This window comes from Nannobrachium achirus, assembly GCF_963921795.1.
Source record: "Nannobrachium achirus genome assembly, chromosome: 24".
Lineage (NCBI taxonomy): Eukaryota > Metazoa > Chordata > Actinopteri > Myctophiformes > Myctophidae > Nannobrachium > Nannobrachium achirus.
The window spans coordinates 36691315-36709108 of record NC_137831.1 but is presented as its reverse complement, the minus strand read 5'-3'; the positions used below and the strand labels follow the sequence as shown (position 1 = coordinate 36709108).

Here is a 17794-nt window from a genome sequence, read left to right as displayed (position 1 = left end):
AGTTTTCAAAAATAGCAGATCTACAAGCTCGCAGCACAGCACTCGGTGCTGCACTGTGAGCTTGTATATCTGCTATTTTTCAATAGTTAAAGCACAAAATAATGTGTAATAATGCGTTCCCAGTCTAAATGGGTTAAACCCCCTCCCCCTATGAAGAACAATCATGGGGGGCCCGCAGTGAATCCTTGTACCCAGGGCCCAGAATTTGGTGCCACACCCCTGCCCACCACATAAATTGAGCTATAGTGCCTTCAGTCTGTGTGTATAGCTTCCAGTCTAGCGTAGAGCGAGATGTACAATAGGCTCTGGGAGCAACCACACTGTCACAACTGACCAGAATGCATAGATTAGGCCTACTTAAACTATGCATGTCTATGAAAACAAGCCCAAAATAAGCGACTACTAGGGCACGGGCAGGTACAGTCGTGGTTCTCAACCATTTTACTGTCAAGGGCCCGAAAATTAATACCGTATGTATTTATTTGGCCATACAAATTCTGTAACTCTGCTAGCCTGCACAGACCCCATTTGAACATATTTTGTTATAGGGACCAGCTAGGGACCTTCATACAAGATTGTTTTACAATTTTTTTCTTACTTTTTATTCAATACTTGTATAGGCTACGCAGACTTGGCAACGCTGATTACCAAAAGTTTACTCCGCCTCTAACCTCGAATCACCAGACTCTCACAGATGAGATTCCCTCTTTCCCAGGGGTTTTGCCCAGGTGGTTTTGACGTTAAATTTAGGCATAATCTCTTGAGGTTAGGGTAGGGTTTAGGCATAGTGTTTTCGTTAGGGTTATTATTATACAATAATTAAAGTTTTCAAATAATTGTAGTTGAGTAAAACGTAGGCCTACAATAATTTCCTCTGAGATAGGCTATAGTGGAATAGAAGTAAAAGTAGGCTACTGAAAATTGGAAATACTCAAGTAGAGTAGTCTAAAAGTAGATCTCAAAATTGTACTTAACTACAGAACTTGAGTAAATGTACTTAGTTACTTTCCACCACTGCAAATGGTCCAATTGTACCACTAGTCACATTACATGAGACCACATGGGAGCATTATGGTTCCTATTCCTAAGTATATCAATCAGTGGCTGGGCACCCCCTGTAACCACCTCAAGGACCCCTGGGGGGTCCCCGGACCCCCCACTTTGATAACGACCGTCAATGGTTGCAAAACCGAATTGAAAGGAAAACAACAAGACCACCGCTTGCTCGTTTCTCTCGCGGGATCTGGCAACTTAAATCATCCCTCTGGATTCATCCAGCGAAGACATTGTTGCCATGTCCGCTTATTCTAAGCCACATTGGGCTTGTTATTAAGTTGCGTGTAAATATTGGTAGTTGATTATTATTATTACCCTTATTGTATTCTTTTTTAAGCTTGTTCCTAATGTGTATTTGCTTATTTGGGCTTTCCCTCCTAAATATTCAGATCCCCAGCCAGATCGATGTGTGTACAGTAGTAGCCTTGTTAAAAATACAATACAATGTGTAGATTTATATTTTTCCTAGATTTTTATTAATTGAAATAGCAGATCTACGCAATACGAAGCGTTCTAGATCGGCTATTTCCAAATAGCTGTGTGTGCGGGCTCATAATGTTTTCATAGACCTGGCTTGCTTGTTTCTCTCGCAAAATCTGGCAACACTGTGGAAAAAAAGCGTGAGCCCGCAGATGTCCTGTTTTGAGTGTTTTCGTCGTTGAACTTTGTTGTTATTTCAGGTAAAAATCCCGTCGTACGTGCATGTTTTTTCCCCCCAGCGTACCATATGTGCGTTTTACTTTGTCAGACGATGCACGCTGTGCATAAGGATGCATGTGTTTAAACAACAAGACAAATAAAGTGTGCTAGCTTAGCTGCTAACACCAGTCAGCAAGAGCCATGTGTGTTTTTATTGGAATGTGTTGTGGAATTACATCATGGTCGTTGCAAAACAGTGGTTTTCAAACGTTTTCATATCAAGGAAGGACCATTATTTATTCGGCAATTGAGCAAGGACCACCATTTGATGATTTAGCCTCTCAGACCCCAAAGCAAATTTGTTATCTTTGGATAAGTGTTGATATTGGTACCATAGGAGATATATAACAGGCACATGTTGATCAAAATGTGCAGGGGCGACTTTTAAATGGAGAATAATAATAAAATAACTACTAGACCACCACGCCACCTTTTTCTACAGAGAAGGTCCTCTTTAACGATATGCACAGGTTCGTGTAACCAAGGATGAGCATGAAAATAAGACAAAAAGGAAGAATTACAAAAAGGCTATTTATTTTTTGCCTACTGTACATTATAACATTTTAAAAACCAACAATCCATTTGGAAACTTACTAGTCTTAAACCCATCAATAATCATACTGTATTTGACTGTACACTTGATTTAATTTTACACTGACAAGAGATCTAGAAGGGTCCATTTGGTTAACAACTCTCCATTAAGCTGGGGACCACCTGGAACCCCCCCAAAGACCACTGGTGGTCCCCGGACCACTGGTTGAATACTACTGTTTCGGAAGAACACACTACCATTACTGTTGCAGAGAATCAAGAGGGGTTTATTTATTTGTATTATGTTATGTTGTATCAAATAATACAATTTTAGACCACATGAGACTGAAACAATATGTCCATATATGGGCATTCCCAGATGTTAGGCAACCACACCAATACAATCCCTTTTATGCCCATATATGGAGATCCCTGATGTCATCAACATTAAGCCTTTTGGTCTATGACATCAGTAATTTCCAATTCCATATTTGGGAAAATATAGACACATTTTGGCCACATTTTGTCCAACTAACAACCAACCAGGTCTGTGTGCATGTTTTTATTGGGGTCAAAGTTGATTGGTCAAAGTTGATCCCATGCCAAAACACCAGCAGATGCCCAGCAGTCTGCCGTCACCCAGGCGGATGCGTGTACGCACCCATGCACGCTTCTCGCCCTTAGGCGTCTTACTAGTGGTTATTCTACTGTATTGTGCATTACACTACAATACATTGTGTATTGTAGTGTAAAAGTGTTTTGTTCACTACAGAAAGCTCCACCAGGTGTCCGTGCGTCAGTCAGTCAGTCAGTCAGTCCGTCCGTCACACGTCAGACGTCACACTTTTGCCCTGCTCATATCTCCGCAACCGTTGCCCCGATCCATGCCAGATTTTGCACACACACTCCTTACCTGCCAAACTACAACCTCCAAGGACCCCCGGAGTTCCAGGTGTAAAAAAAATACCAAATGTGCAAAAATGACCAAATGACCACCCCCACGGGGCTGCTCACGGGGAATTCCCGGGGACCACCCACTCCTGCTACTCCAGAACGGATGCAAAAGTGGTGGCGCCCCCAGTGGAGGACCCCCTCCACTGCAGCTCACATAAAATGCCCTAACTCGGCCTAGGAGCGTCCGGGAGAGCCGGGGCCGGTACCTATTCGTCCGCCAAGGCAACGCGGAGACCCCACCCCTCATTTCTCACATGGCCCTCTTCTAGCGAGACCTACGGTCGCTTATCTCCCGATTAGGGAGTCTTACTGGTATTGTATACTATACATACACGGTTCTGTGTGTGTGTGCGTGAGTGCGTGCGTGCGTGTGTGTGGGCCTTAAAACTGTTAGCAAGGCAACGTCATCATTAACAGCCAATGAGGGACCAGCATTCCTGGTGATGCTAGTGGTGATGCCAGTGTGAGCGCACCTCATGGCGCACTCTGCTGGCACACAAGTTGGCCTACTTGTGCACGAGGAGCAAGTTGGCACCTCGACAGCGTGCAGATCTGACTGCACTGGCATTGTTGCGACCGTCAGGGAGCAGTTTACTACCAGTAAGACTCCCTAACCGTTGGTCGCTTATCTCCACAAATATCACAACCTCCACCTCTCACGTCATACGGGTAGCCATAGTTACACCTGGAATGTTGAATCTCCATATATGGAGATAACCTACGCATCACACAAAGTCTGACCTCACCAGCCCATACTTGGGCATGGACGACTTATATCTCCATATACGGAGATGGCCATATATGGAGATACGATGACATCACAGAGTCCACAGCTGATGATGTGGCGTGATGTCATACAATACACAAACAAGCCCTATATAAAGGGGCAATTCTCACCAGGGAAGAGAGCATTGCCTGGAATGTTGAATCTCCATATATGGAGATAACCTACGCATCACACAAAGTCTGACCTCACCAGCCCATACTTGGGCATGGACGACTTATATCTCCATATACGGAGATGGCCATATATGGAGATACGATGACATCACAGAGTCCACAGCTGATGATGTGGCGTGATGTCATACAATAAACAAACAAGCCCTATATACTGATGCGATACGATGACATCACAGAGTCCACAGCTGATGATGTGGCGTGATGTCATACAATAAACAAACAAGCCCTATATACTGATGCGGAGATATGAGCAGGGCAAAGGTGTGACGTGTGACCGACCGACCGACGGACGGACGGCCGGTGGAGGTTTTCATTGCGACCGTCAGGGAGCAGTTTACTATGAAAACCTCCACCGGCCGTCCGTCCGTCCGTCCGTCCGTCCGTCACACGTCACACCTTTGTTTGTGTACGGTGTGATGTCATATATCTTCAGTATGACATCACACCACATGTGTACACAAACCTTTGTGTACGTTGCTGTGGCAACAGTCTGTTGTTGCTGGTCTGTTAGTGTACGTTAGCAACCACCTTAGCAACCATGGTTTTACCCTAGCAACCAACTGTTTACCCTAGCAACCAACTGTTTACCATAGCAACCATGTTTTTTTACCCTAGCAACCAACTGGGCATAAAAGGGATTCTGTTAGGGATCTCCATATATGGGCATAAAAGGGATTCTGTTAGGGATCTCCATATATGGGCATAAAAGGGATTCTGTTAGGGATCTCCATATATGGGCATAAAAGGGATTCTGTTAGCTGTTAGTGATCTCCATATATGGGCATAAAAGGGATGCTGTTAGGGATCTCCATATATGGGCATAAAAGGGATTCTGTTAGGGATCTCCATATATGGGCATGAAAGGGATTATGTTAGGGATCTCCATATTTGGGCATAAAAGGGATTGTATCCCAGATGATGCCCTGTACTTGGGATTTGTTGATGTAAATGTTCACATAGAGTGTAATAATTGGTAAAACAAACTTTTGGCCTATTTGTGGAGATAAGCGACCAACGGTCGCTTATCTCCCGATTAATAAACTGCTCCCTGACGGTCGCAATGAAAACCTCCACCGGCCGTCCGTCCGTCCGTCACACGTCACACGTCACACCTTTGCCCTGCTCATATCTCCGCATCAGTATGACATCACACCACATGTGTACACAAACCTTTGTGTACGTTGCTGTGGCAACAGTCTGTTGTTGCTGGTCTGTTAGTGTACGTTAGCAACCACCTTAGCAACCATGGTTTTACCCTAGCAACCAACTGTTTACCCTAGCAACCAACTGTTTACCATAGCAACCATGTTTTTTTACCCTAGCAACCAACTGTTTACCATAGCAACCAGATACGCAGAGCAGGGATCTCCATATATGGGCATAAACAGGTGACATCACACTGATGTCAGATACTCAGAGCAGGGATTTCTCCATAATATATGGGCATAAAAGGGATTCTGTTAGGGATCTCCATATATGGGCATAAAAGGGATTCTGTTAGGGATCTCCATATATGGGCATAAAAGGGATTCTGTTAGGGATCTCCATATATGGGCATAAAAGGGATTCTGTTAGGGATCTCCATATATGGGCATAAAAGGGATTCTGTTAGCTGTTAGTGATCTCCATATATGGGCATAAAAGGGATGCTGTTAGGGATCTCCATATATGGGCATAAAAGGGATTCTGTTAGGGATCTCCATATATGGGCATGAAAGGGATTCTGTTAGGGATCTCCATATATGGGCATAAAAGGGATTGTATCCCAGATGATGCCCTTTTAGGAGATCCACACTAACAGAATCCATATATGGTCCTACCGACAGCTGCTATAAGCCAACCCTGGCGATAAGGTCTGAGTCGAAGAAATGCTTCTTTCCTGGCAAGAATTGCCCCTTTATACTGTAGGGCTCGTTTGTGTATTGTATGACATCACGCCACATCATCGGCTGAGGACTGTGTGATGTCATCATATCTCCATATATGGAGACATAAGTTGCTCATGCCCAAATATGGGCTGGTGAGGTCAGACTTAGTGTGATGCGTAGGTTATCTCCATATATGGAGATTCAACTTCAATGAGTAACCATGGCAAACTGTCAACTGCCCGTATGTCTTGATAATTGGTAAAACAAACTTTTGGCCTATTTGTGGAGATAAGCGACCAACGGTCGCTTATCTCCCGATTAGGGAGTCTTACTGGTTTATGTCCTTTATACAAGGCATTCTTGTACTTCTTTTTATGTGGACATAAATAAACATTTCAAATGTGTGTGCATGTGCATGCATTGTGGGGGAAGCCATAGCTGAATGGGAATACAGGCTACCTGGGAAACTGAATGTCCCTGCTGTATAAAATGTCTATGGCTGTGTTTGTCTAAAGTGCCCTTGAGCAAGACACTTAACCCCTAAACTGCTCGCCTGGCAATGTATTAATTGCACCAACTTCTCGTAATAGTTTGGATGGGTTAAATGCAGAGGACACATTTCACAAATAATATACTGTCTCTCTCTCTCTCTCACTCTCTCTCTCTCTCAGGGAGAGGATGCGTCCCTACATTTTAACAGTGAATAAAGATGCTCGGCTTCGTGGAGTGGTCAAACTCTTCATCCAGGAGGATACTACAGAGGTATTCTCCATTTTCTTTAAAAATCTTATATTTTATCTATTCGTATTTTTAAACTGCTATAGGTCGGCCTATACATTTGGTGAACTATAACAAAGTTTCTTTCTTTCTTTCTTTTTTCTACGGCCAATTTCCACAGACAATCAAAGGGAGGCGTCTACGGTATCAGAAGAGGGCCTCCAGAAGATATTCAACGTTGTCAGGGGAGACGGACGAGGGATGTGGACTGTTTAATGCAAAGAAGAAACCAGTATTAAATTTGTTCAGGATAAAGAAGAAACCGGTATTAAAGTTGTACAGGATAGGTATGTACTGATTATTATTATTATTTTACTGGTGGGTTACACTGATTACTGCAGATAGATAATAGTAGTTTTAATCCTAAACTATTTGCTTGTGCACATATTCTATTACACAACATAACAGTGGTGGCACTCTTTTGCGATCAGAGCCCTATTAACATTAAATAAAATATTAAGTATAAGTAAAACACACTATGGTATGTGAAAACAGTTACAGTATGTAGTGGATGCACTTCTTTATAATGTGAAATGTGTCCGCTGCATTTACCCGTGCTCTAATTAATTACTGGGAGCTATGAGCAGCAATTCTACGGCGCTTGGGGGGCAATATAATACTACTGACAGCGTGGATAGAAAGTTTGGTGATACTGCGGTTTGTGAGATTAACTCTAGACACACATGCACAAACGCACACACATGGAATAATTTGATTGATAAATTAAGTCACTATAAGTATGGCTGGGACTGATAGACTTTTTAATCATGTCCCAGCCCTAACTATAAGACTACCAACCAATATCTGAATGTTTGTATTGAAATGCTCAAAACGTTGAAGCTCTATCGTTCCCTTCTGTTGCATACAGTATATTATCCAACCATCTGCTGATCACTTTTCTACTGCTACTGTTCACTCTCTTATACACCCTATGTTCCCTCCGTTTCCCATTCAACCTTCACCTACAACCCATGTCAAATCAAAGTCCTTATTCTGTTCCAGACCGGTCTGTGGAGTCCAGCCTGAACGTGGAGGCGAGTTCTCCAGAACCAGCCAGCACCGTATCTATTGAACAGGAACTTGAAGACCACCTCCAACAGGAACCCGAAGAACACATTGAACAAGAACTTGAAGACCACCTTGGAAAGGAACCTGAAGAACGCATTGAACAGGAACTTGAAGACCACCTTGGAAAGGAACCTGAAGAACACATTGAACAGGAACCCGAAGAACACATTGAACAGGAACTTGAAGACCACCTTGGAAAGGAACCTGAAGAACACATTGAACAGGAATCTGAAGAGCACCTCAAACAGGAATCTGAAGACCACATTGAACAGGAACCTAAAGACCGCCTTGAACAGGAACTTGAAGAAAACCTCCAACAAGAACCTGAAGAACACATTGAAAAGGAACATGAAGACCGCCTTGGAAAGGAACCTGAAGACCATCTTGAACAGGAACCTGAAGACACCAGTACGTTTCATGTTCTTTTTGTTTCTTATGTGCTTCTGTTGTGCAAAACCTTCAGTCGAATTCAACGCAGGTTTAATTAAGTTTAACTTAACCAGACTCAGTCTGTTCAATATGACAATTGAAATATATAGTTTTGTTATAAACAGGGAGGATTATGAAAGTCCAACGTCTCATTATTCTGACTATGTGGCTACGCATGTCATGAGGTTAGGGTTAGAGATAGTGTTAGTAATGGGGAGAGTCGGACGAGCGCAACGTCGGAGTAATGGGTGTCGGAACTGCGCTACGCAACCATAAACAGATTGGGTCACAGCCTGTCTAGTCACTACCCTGTAAAAACACATTTCTTTACACCCTCTGATTTAACTTTGGCATCTACGACCAATGTCAAATCAAAGTTGTTCATCTATTCCTTCATTATAGACCAGACAGTGGAGTCCAACCTGCAGGAGAAGATGAGTTGTCCCGCACCAGCCAGCACCGTTTCAATTAAACAGGAACCAGAAGACCACCTTAAACGTGAACCTGAAGACACAAGTTAGTTTCCTGTTCCATTTTTCCCCTTATTTTTTCCTGCTCTGTAAACTTATAAACATTTCAGTAGTATGATTAGCATGAAAAAGTGAAATTAAATTACAATAAACACAAAAAATGTGTATGACTACAACAAGCCCTACTGCACACTCATATTGCTTTAACCTTGGGGTTGTAACTGAACTGGCACAATGAACTGCTAATTTTTAGGTCATTTTCACAGCTATTCCATGTTTCTTGTGCCCTGACTGATGTACAACTCTTCTTAGGCCGGATTTTACAGTCAAATCCAGCGGTTCTCAAATCAGATCTTTTGGCCCGACTTTTCACACTGCATTTGCAAGTGACCAGATCGGATCTGTGTGTTCAGACTGATTTTAACAGCTTCAGCCCAAAGCTGCCCTTCGTCAACATATCTGCTTTGGTTACCGTGGTAACGACGTAGGCATCATGATGTTACGTCACAACGTTGACGCTAGTTGATAGCGTTCAGGAAATGTGACATAACAGACAGGCGACAACAACAAAAGCAAACACACGTTACAATATTGTTTTTATCTCTTCTTTTCTTTACTCTTGTGTTTGCCTCTTCTCTCTGGTTTTATCTATTTAGCTCACATGTTTCTCTCTTCTCTCTTGTTTTTCTCATGTGCTCAGCACACTGTAATCAAATAGTAAATACTTGCGCTCTGTAATGACGCCATTACAGTGGAGCTCAGGTCGCGCAGCAAGTGGCGTTAGGACAGTTTGATGTGACTTGCGTATAACTCTATGGGGTGCATCTGGTTACTGCTTTCAGACTGAGACAGATGTCCTGAAATCTGGATTTGAAACCACCTCTGGATGTGGTTTCTCAAAATCGGATTTCATGTGACCTGCATGTGACCTGTCTGCATTTGACTATTTAAACAAATCGGATATCACTTTTGATGTGACACAGATCTGATTCAGGCTGGATTTTGGTGGCAGTGTAAATCAGGCCTTAATGTTTGTTCTAGGTGTCATCATTTCAAACATAAGTTTACCCCTCAGCTCATACCTGGTCTCTTTAATTTGGAACAATTTCTGAATGCAGCATGGAAGTGAATTATGTTGTGCTTTATGTGCTTTATAGGCTTTATAGGCAGTTTTCTGTCCTTTGTCACGCGACGTGACACCGACCTGTGCAGTGCATCAACAAGTGAATCTTCAGTGAAGAAGCGTAAGCAATTTAACTAATATCCACTATGTCCTAGGATAGGCGGTGTAGAAAAGAATTTGGCACGAAATTTGGAATGGAATTATACCATAATACCATTCTATGTTTTATTTTTTGGGAGCGTGTCGCTGTTACTACATCTCATCTTTTCGACACCCGACTCTAACCCTCACCCTAACCTTAACCTCCGTGGAGTCAAAATGATGGGCGTTCGCAAAAGCGAGATTTCCCCTAGTTTTTGCTACACTGCCTGTCTTTGGGCTTTGCACATCGTTATTGTGCTGAATGATTGTTATATAGGCCTGGAAATTGGGTTAAATATTCTGGAAAAGTTTTGTAAATTCTTTGGTAAAAATGTGTGGGAACCCTGTGTAATGAAATTTGGGTCACAGCTTTGAAAAACAGAGTTTGTGTTAAAGTCCTTATTCTATTCCTTCATTTCAGACCAGTCAGTGGAGTCCAGTTCTCCAGCCTCATCAGCCAGGACTGTTTGTCCGGAGCGCCCAGGACAGAGGAAATTCATTGGTAAAAGTGTGTGGGGAAACCCTGTGTAATGCATTTTGGGTCACAGCTTTGAAAAACTGAGTTTGTGTTTGTGTTAAAGTCCTTATTCTATTCCTTCATTTCAGACCAGTCAGTGGAGTCCAGTTCTCCAGCCTCATCAGCCAGGACTGTTTGTCCGGAGCGCCCAGGACAGAGGAAATTCATTGGTAAAAGTGTGTGGGGATTGGGGAAACCCTGTGTAATGTATTTTGGGTCACAGCTTTGAAAAACAGAGTTTGTGTTAAAGTCCTTATTCTATTCCTTCATTTCAGACCAGTCAGTGGAATCCAGTTCTCCAGCCTCATCAGCCAGGACTGTTTGTCCGGAGCGCCCAGGACAGAGGAAATTCATTGGTAAAAGTGTGCGGGGAAACCCTGTGTAATGCATTTTGGGTCACAGCTTTGAAAAACAGAGTTTGTGTTAAAGTCCTTATTCTCTTCCTTCATTTCAGACCAGTCAGTGCAATCCAGTTCTCCAGCCTCATCAGCCAGGACTGTTTGTCCTGAGCGCCCAGGACAGAGGAAATTCATTGGTAAAAGTGTGTGGGAAACCCTGTGTAATGCACTTTGGGTCACAGCTTTAAAAAACAGAGTTTGTGTTTGTGTTAAAGTCCTTATTCTATTCCTTCAATTCAGACCAGTCAGTGGAATCCAGTTCTCCAGCCTCATCAGCCAGGACTGTTTGTCCGGAGCGCCCAGGACAGAGGAAATTCATTGGTAAAAGTGTGTGGGAAACCCTGTGTAATGCATTTTGGGTCACAGCTTTGAAAAACAGAGTTTGTGTTAAAGTCCTTATTCTATTCCTTCATTTCAGACCAGTCAGCGCAATCCAGTTCTCCAGCCTCATCAGCCAGGACTGTTTGTCCGGAGCGCCCAGGACAGAGGAAATTCACTGGTAAAAGTGTGTGGGAAACCCTGTGTAATGCATTTTGGGTCACAGCTTTGAAAAACAGAGTTTGTGTTAAAGTCCTTATTCTATTCCTTCATTTCAGACCAGTCAGTGGAGTCCAGTTCTCCAGCCTCATCAGCCAGGACTGTTGGTCCTGAGAACCCAGGACAGGGGAAGAGACGGAGACCTGAGAACTTCCATAATTATGCTTTGGGTGAGTTGGTTACTGGGGACATTGGAATGTATTTCTCGATATGCTGGGTGGTCCATGCCAAAGATTAGCGCCCTCTAGCGGCAGTCATGTGCTCTATTGATTACATTTTGGCTCTCAGGTTGGGCTCTGGTAAAACACACACATGCGCACGCACGCACGCACACACACATGCGCACACACACACACACACACACACACACACACACGCAGGTTGGGAGTAGTAACAGCTAACCGTGATAGAATTATTGAGCGGTACTGCTAGATTTTATTTCATTGATCTCACAGTGGGAAGTTACTTCATCAAAGATAATATCAAGTGATATGAAAGGTAACATGTAATTAGGTCGAACACCCTTTGGTCCGACCACCAAAACCTAACCTTAACCCTAACCTCAGTAAAACTATGCCTAAATCTAACCCTAACCTCAGTAACCGTGACGTGGGTGATTAGCTAACCTGCCGAAGCTGGTGAGTATCTAACCTGCTGACGCGGGTGATTATCTAACCTGCCGATGCTGTTCGACCCAACGGGAGGTCGACCTATGGGGCAGTCCCCATATGAAACACAGAACAAGGAGCCAGGACTGTTCACATAGACAGAACACATCAGCAACATTGATGCATCCCTACTTTACAGTGTGTTGTGTTTGGTCATTCAATCATGTTTCACTACTGGACTTCATCTATTCTAGATTGTACATAATTATGTAACCTTGGTTACGCCTTAATTCTTCAGTATTGTGTTATGATGTTATTGATGTCCTGTGTCTACAGTGTCTCCTGTCAATGTTTCACATGCACCAGAGCCTCCAGGAAACAGTACAGACAGAAAGGACTTCTTAAAATGTGAGTCGTGGAGTGATGTATTGCAGTGGTTCTCACATTTTTTCATGTCAAGGACCCCTAAATTGACAAAATAGCAAGCAAAGAAAACATGCAATAATATTGTAGTTATAAAAAACACTATGTACAGGATAGGGGAAACAAGGTGGTGGGGGTGCTCACTTCTCGCCTGTCTATGGAGAAGTGATAACTACCTCCTTCTCTGGCCTCCTGAAAGGTGAGTTTTGGGGCAGTTTTGAAGGATGCCAACGAGCTACATGTTTTAAGGGAGGTAGTCAAGGAATTCCAGACCTGGGTGGCAGTGATGTAGAAGGAGAATTTACCCATATTTGTCTTATGGGTTTGTGTTATCAGATCATTGTGTGCGCTCCCTCTGGTGTTGTGGCTGTGGGTGTCGCTATGACAACTGTGTCTGATATCTCTTCCCATGTGTTATTTTCACAGATTCCTGTCCACTGTCATTAGACCCCAACACCACCGGCAAGTACCTCTACCTGCTAGAGGAGAACAGGAAGGTAGTCGCTACACTACAAAACCAACATTATCCCGATCATCCAGAGAGATTTACCCTTTATGAGCAGGTGCTGAGTAGAGAGAGTCTGCCGGAACGCTGTTACTTTGAAGTCGAATGGGTTGGATATTTGTTTGGTATTGCAGTCTCTTATAAAGACATCAACAGAAAGAAGGAGGACCTATCAGTCTTCGGATACAATGACAAGTCCTGGAGGTTAGACTGTGAAGGTGGGGTTAATGGCTTCACGTTCACACACAACAGCATTGCGACGTATGGGTCACTGCGTTGTTCCTCGAGAGTCGGGGTGTATGTGGATCGCAAGGCAGGCATTCTGTCATTCTACAGTGTTGCTAACGACGCGATGACCCTCCTCCATTCAGTTCAAACCACCTTCACAAAACCTCTCTATGCAGGGATATGGCTTTTTGGTATAGCAGAGTTTTGTAACACGTAAAATCCATACTGTATACTGGCTCTGGACCAGAGCTAACTGTATACTTAGTTGACCAGGGTCACCCAGGGTCCTATTTGTGACGCCCCCCCATATACCAAATTACCTCACTGGAAATAGCTGACACAACAAGCTCACAATGTGTGGTGAGTATTTGACTGCACAAACCCTAAACTCTGGTGTCATGTCTGTATAGGCAAAACATGCAAACACATGAGAATCACGCCCAGTGTGAAGTAAACTGTGCCTTTGACGAGATTATTATGCTGCCTTGTTCATGACTCACTACTGCCTTATTCCTGACTCCCTACTGCCTTATGTGCCCTTATATTCTAAGTGGCGTTGCAGCCCTGTGTGTTTTGTAATCAGTTGTTAATCAGTTGCAGCTGTGCGTGCTATAGACAAACTGCCATACACACAAAGCCAGTCAAAGAGGTGTCTAGCACCGCTTAAAATCAGATCTACAAACTCACACCGTAAGCGTTTATACAGCACATATTGAAATAATAGATCATTGCACAGTATATCGATATAATATTGATCTAATTGATCATAATCATAATACAGTATTGATATAACACATTTCTACCTCTGTAAGTCTTGATTTTTAAAGTAGAGTTGTAATTATGTGATGTCATATTTTGTGTATTTTATGTTTTTTATTGATGTGAAACCATTTTGTACACTGGAGTAACATGGCAGGAAGAACAGTTTTAAATAAGGTTTACATTTACTGTATATAACAGAGTGTTTAAATTAAAGCTATACCTTTATTATTATTACTGTCTATCTAGAATGATTGTCTGATGATTGGATGGCTTGTACATGATGTTTTAAAACATATACCTGAAGGGGCTTTGTCCTACATATAAGACGAACGCACTTGGAATGGTATTCATCACATTCTGTATGGAAGTGTTTAATTTTTGGGTTCTTTGTAATGCTACTGACCCTTGAAAACAGCATTGCATTGGGTGGTTTGCCTACTTTAGAAGCCATGGAGGGAACTGATAGGCCCTTCTTGATGTCAGTTATTGGTGGTACATTGTACAGAAGGTAACATTATAGTACAAACATGATAATTATTGTACATCTAAACACTGACATTCTGGCAACACTGAGATATAGTACATTAGATTATGCATAGTGTGTCCAGTGCAAGAGGTCGACTCGCAAAAGTCGAAAAAGTCCATTGCATTTTTTTTAGGGGCGTCCCACTGGTAATATATAATCTACTATAATGTGTCTATTGCTATCATCTATCGTCTAATCAGTTCCATAGTCCAATAAGCTCCATAGTGTCATAGTCTAGTCCAGTGTTTCTCAAATGAGGGTATGCAGAGGTACTACAGGGGGTACTTGAGAAAATGGAAGAAAAAAATATTTCACTGTTTGTTTAATGATAAAACATTGACAAATGTATGAACGTACTGCTCTGTAAAGCTTTAAACCAAATGAAGCAAGAACTGAATAGAAAATAGGCTACTCACTTTTATTTTCAACATATTGACATAAAAACTGGACTTTTGATGTCAGTATTTTGTAGTTGTTGTCGATTAAAGGGGGTACTTGGATTCAGGAATCATATTCATGGCACTGCATCTTTAAGTAACACTTCAGAGTAGGTGATTCAAAGTTCAAACCCACAACCTCTGGATCATACAGAACAGATCCTTCTTGAAATATTTTTATATTGTGTGAAAAAGCATTGCATATGCCCTAGCACCACAAATCATAACTGACTTCGGAAACTTCCCACTGGATTTAAAGCAACTCTGACTTCAGAAGGTTGACATTTCTCTATTATAAATCCTTGTTTTGAGTTTTGAGAAATATGGACTTTTGATATTCATGAGCTGTATATGCCATAACAATTCTAGATTATAACAACAGAGGGGTTAGAATAATTCACTGAATGTCCACTAGACATCACTGATGGAACAGCAAACACAGTTAAGACACTCTGTACAATGTACATAATCCCAAGGCCCCTTTTGAAGAGTGACCACCAGAAGAACAACTCAAAGAAGAAGATAAACCTCATGGAATCTCAAAGAACTTGTGACGCCCTGTGTCTGTCTATTTGAGCCAGTTTCTGGGTTTAAATCCAGCCAATGTCATGCTGCTCTTCACTTTGAACAAATGGTAAACTATGGTGGAATTCCAAGAGCTTGGTGGTGCTCTGTGTTAAGGCGATGTCAATATGAGCCAGAAGTTGTTAGTTCAAATCTGGTCCTTGCCCTTCTACTCTTTTCTCCAACTCATGATTTAAAGAGTAGCATCCAACAACCGTCAGTGAAATACAGAAAGCATCTTGGCTCCCTGTGTTAAGACACTGTCTATGTGAGGTAGACACAGGTTCAAATCCAGCCAAGGGCATTCTCTCTGAATACAAAAAGAAATTAAAAAAAAAGAAATTAACATCTTCTAAATCCTGAAAAATGTATGTTACTATATCAGTGGTTCTCAATGTATGTTACTATACCCCCATCTCAATATTTTGTTCCAGGGACCCCCAGAAGCAAAGATTTCAGTTAAAAATGTTCTCTCTGAATTTGCGTCTTGCCTCATGGTAGATGCAGAATAGATACACACAGACTAGACTTAACCTGACTAAAAAAAAGAAATATATATATAAATATATATATATATATAATTTGTATTTAAAAAATGAAAGAAAAAAGTCTATACGTTTATAAATGGCAATGGTACGGCCACTTGTACATGCACGTTTAAAATAAAAGCATGAATATTCTAATATATTATTTTAATAGAATAGTATTGAATGTACAATAACATGCTAGGTTTATACATATAAACAAGACACTCTTGAAGAAGGTCCAGGGGGACCGAAACGTCTGTCAATTGAAATAAAGATGAGCAGCTGAGCAAGAGCAGAGTGCGGGAGTTTTTGTCCATGAAATATATTTCCATGATTTATTCAGGTTTATACATATGAAAGTCCAGTTGTTACACATCGCTCCAATGAACTGCAGCGGTGGATGAGGTATCTAGCTTTTTATATCTACTGTATGTGACCACACCCCTTCCAAGGAAGTTATTTTAGAAGGAAAGGCAACCTGTGACGCAGAGGATGCGCCATGACACTCACAATGGATGCCAAAACTCGCCCCGGAAGGGCTGCTGAAATACATGGCAGTGAATGAAGCTGGCTAGTTCAGCTCACGAACAAAGACTATTTATGAACGACTGAGACCTTTGTCATATAATCGGTTCAGGAACATATAAAAGAAGACATATAACAGGTATTTTTACAATCAGTTGCTTTTCGATGTGCACAGACAGAGTACCTACATCTTTTTTTTGAGGATCTAAACAGTGGCAGGTATCGTCACATCTGCTATCGTTTCTATCAATTTGGTTGCCAGACAGGAAGGGAGCATTTCGCTGTTACTACAGCCGCTTTCTAATCCGAGGAATTCACACTTTGAAGTGCACATTTCAAGGGCTATGACGTCACTGGGCTATGATCTACAATGTAGATCATAGCCCAGTGACGTCATAGCCCTTGAAATGCACACTTCAAAGTGTGAATCCCTCGGATTGGAAAGTGGCTTATGTGTCATCTGTTCGACACCCAACTCTAACTTTTACCCTAAACCTAACCTCCGTGAGTCGCTAACCCTCCCGACGTTCTTTTGTCTAAATGACGGTCGTTCAAAAGAGCAAGATTTCCCCAGACAGGAAACGTGGACAGACTTGCAATGGAACATTCAGAAAGGTACTTTGTACTCTTTAGATACCTATAAAATTACTCAGTGCGCTGCGCGCACATCAAAAATCAACACAGCAGAAAGAAATGTGTGACATGTCTTCTTTTATTTTCCAAAAGAGATTACTTTACAAAGGTCTCAGTCATTAAGAAAGTGTTTGCTCCCCTCACAAAAACATGCAGTAATCCTGGTCTCAAAAATGACTCCCCCTGGCCAGCCGGGGCGCCTGATGGAGGGGAAAGGAACTGGTTGGAATAACGTGTTCCTTCCACTCGCTACATCCAAACCAGGGAAATCTCCACTGTCAGGTGAAAAGCAGCAACTTGGGCTCCTCATGCATAGAAGGAAGCATGAGGTCAGTCCATTGTCTCCCCAGGCGCGGCAGAGGGAGAGCAGAGCCCAGGATTACATAGGTAATTGGCACTGGGTGAAAAAATAGGTTTGCTCATGAGCTGGTCCACGGGCTTCCATTGACTCCAATGCATTTCACTGAACTTCTGGGTGCAGTTTGGCATCCATGGTGAGATGAATCTGCCAGTTGGAATTGTTTGATA

General features: G+C 42.3%; 1 protein-coding gene across 6 annotated transcripts; it reads left to right on the top strand.

Annotated features, from left to right (window-relative positions):
• The first annotated feature begins 1667 nt into the window (after window positions 1-1667).
• On the top strand, window positions 1668-14202 carry LOC308279968 (uncharacterized protein). Of its 6 annotated transcripts, none has more exons than XM_080720198.1 (13): window positions 1668-1736; window positions 6740-6830; window positions 6967-7132; window positions 7848-8321; window positions 8745-8858; window positions 9970-10056; window positions 10503-10578; window positions 10683-10769; window positions 10869-10949; window positions 11048-11134; window positions 11232-11318; window positions 11588-12544; window positions 12986-14202. In XM_080720198.1, coding segments are annotated over exons 2-8 (1002 nt in total). In that variant the 5' UTR covers window positions 1668-1736; window positions 6740-6746; the 3' UTR covers window positions 10684-10769; window positions 10869-10949; window positions 11048-11134; window positions 11232-11318; window positions 11588-12544; window positions 12986-14202. The 6 variants fall into 6 exon arrangements, with proteins under 6 accessions (XP_080576324.1, XP_080576320.1, XP_080576325.1 ...); XM_080720194.1 differs by having other exon boundaries at window positions 10503-10584; XM_080720199.1 differs by lacking the exon at window positions 10683-10769.
• Window positions 14203-17794: the final 3592 nt, after the last annotated feature.

Bases quoted from the DNA above. Each gene is read 5' to 3' on its own strand.
- LOC308279968 (XM_080720197.1), top strand. From the start codon at position 6,747: ATGCGTCCCTACATTTTAACAGTGAATAAAGATGCTCGGCTTCGTGGA. The intron at 6,831-6,966 runs GTATTCTCCATT...CAATTTCCACAG, and splicing joins TCCAGGAGGATACTACAGAG to ACAATCAAAGGGAGGCGTCT. The intron at 8,859-9,969 runs GTTAGTTTCCTG...TGTGCTTTATAG, and splicing joins ACGTGAACCTGAAGACACAA to GCTTTATAGGCAGTTTTCTG.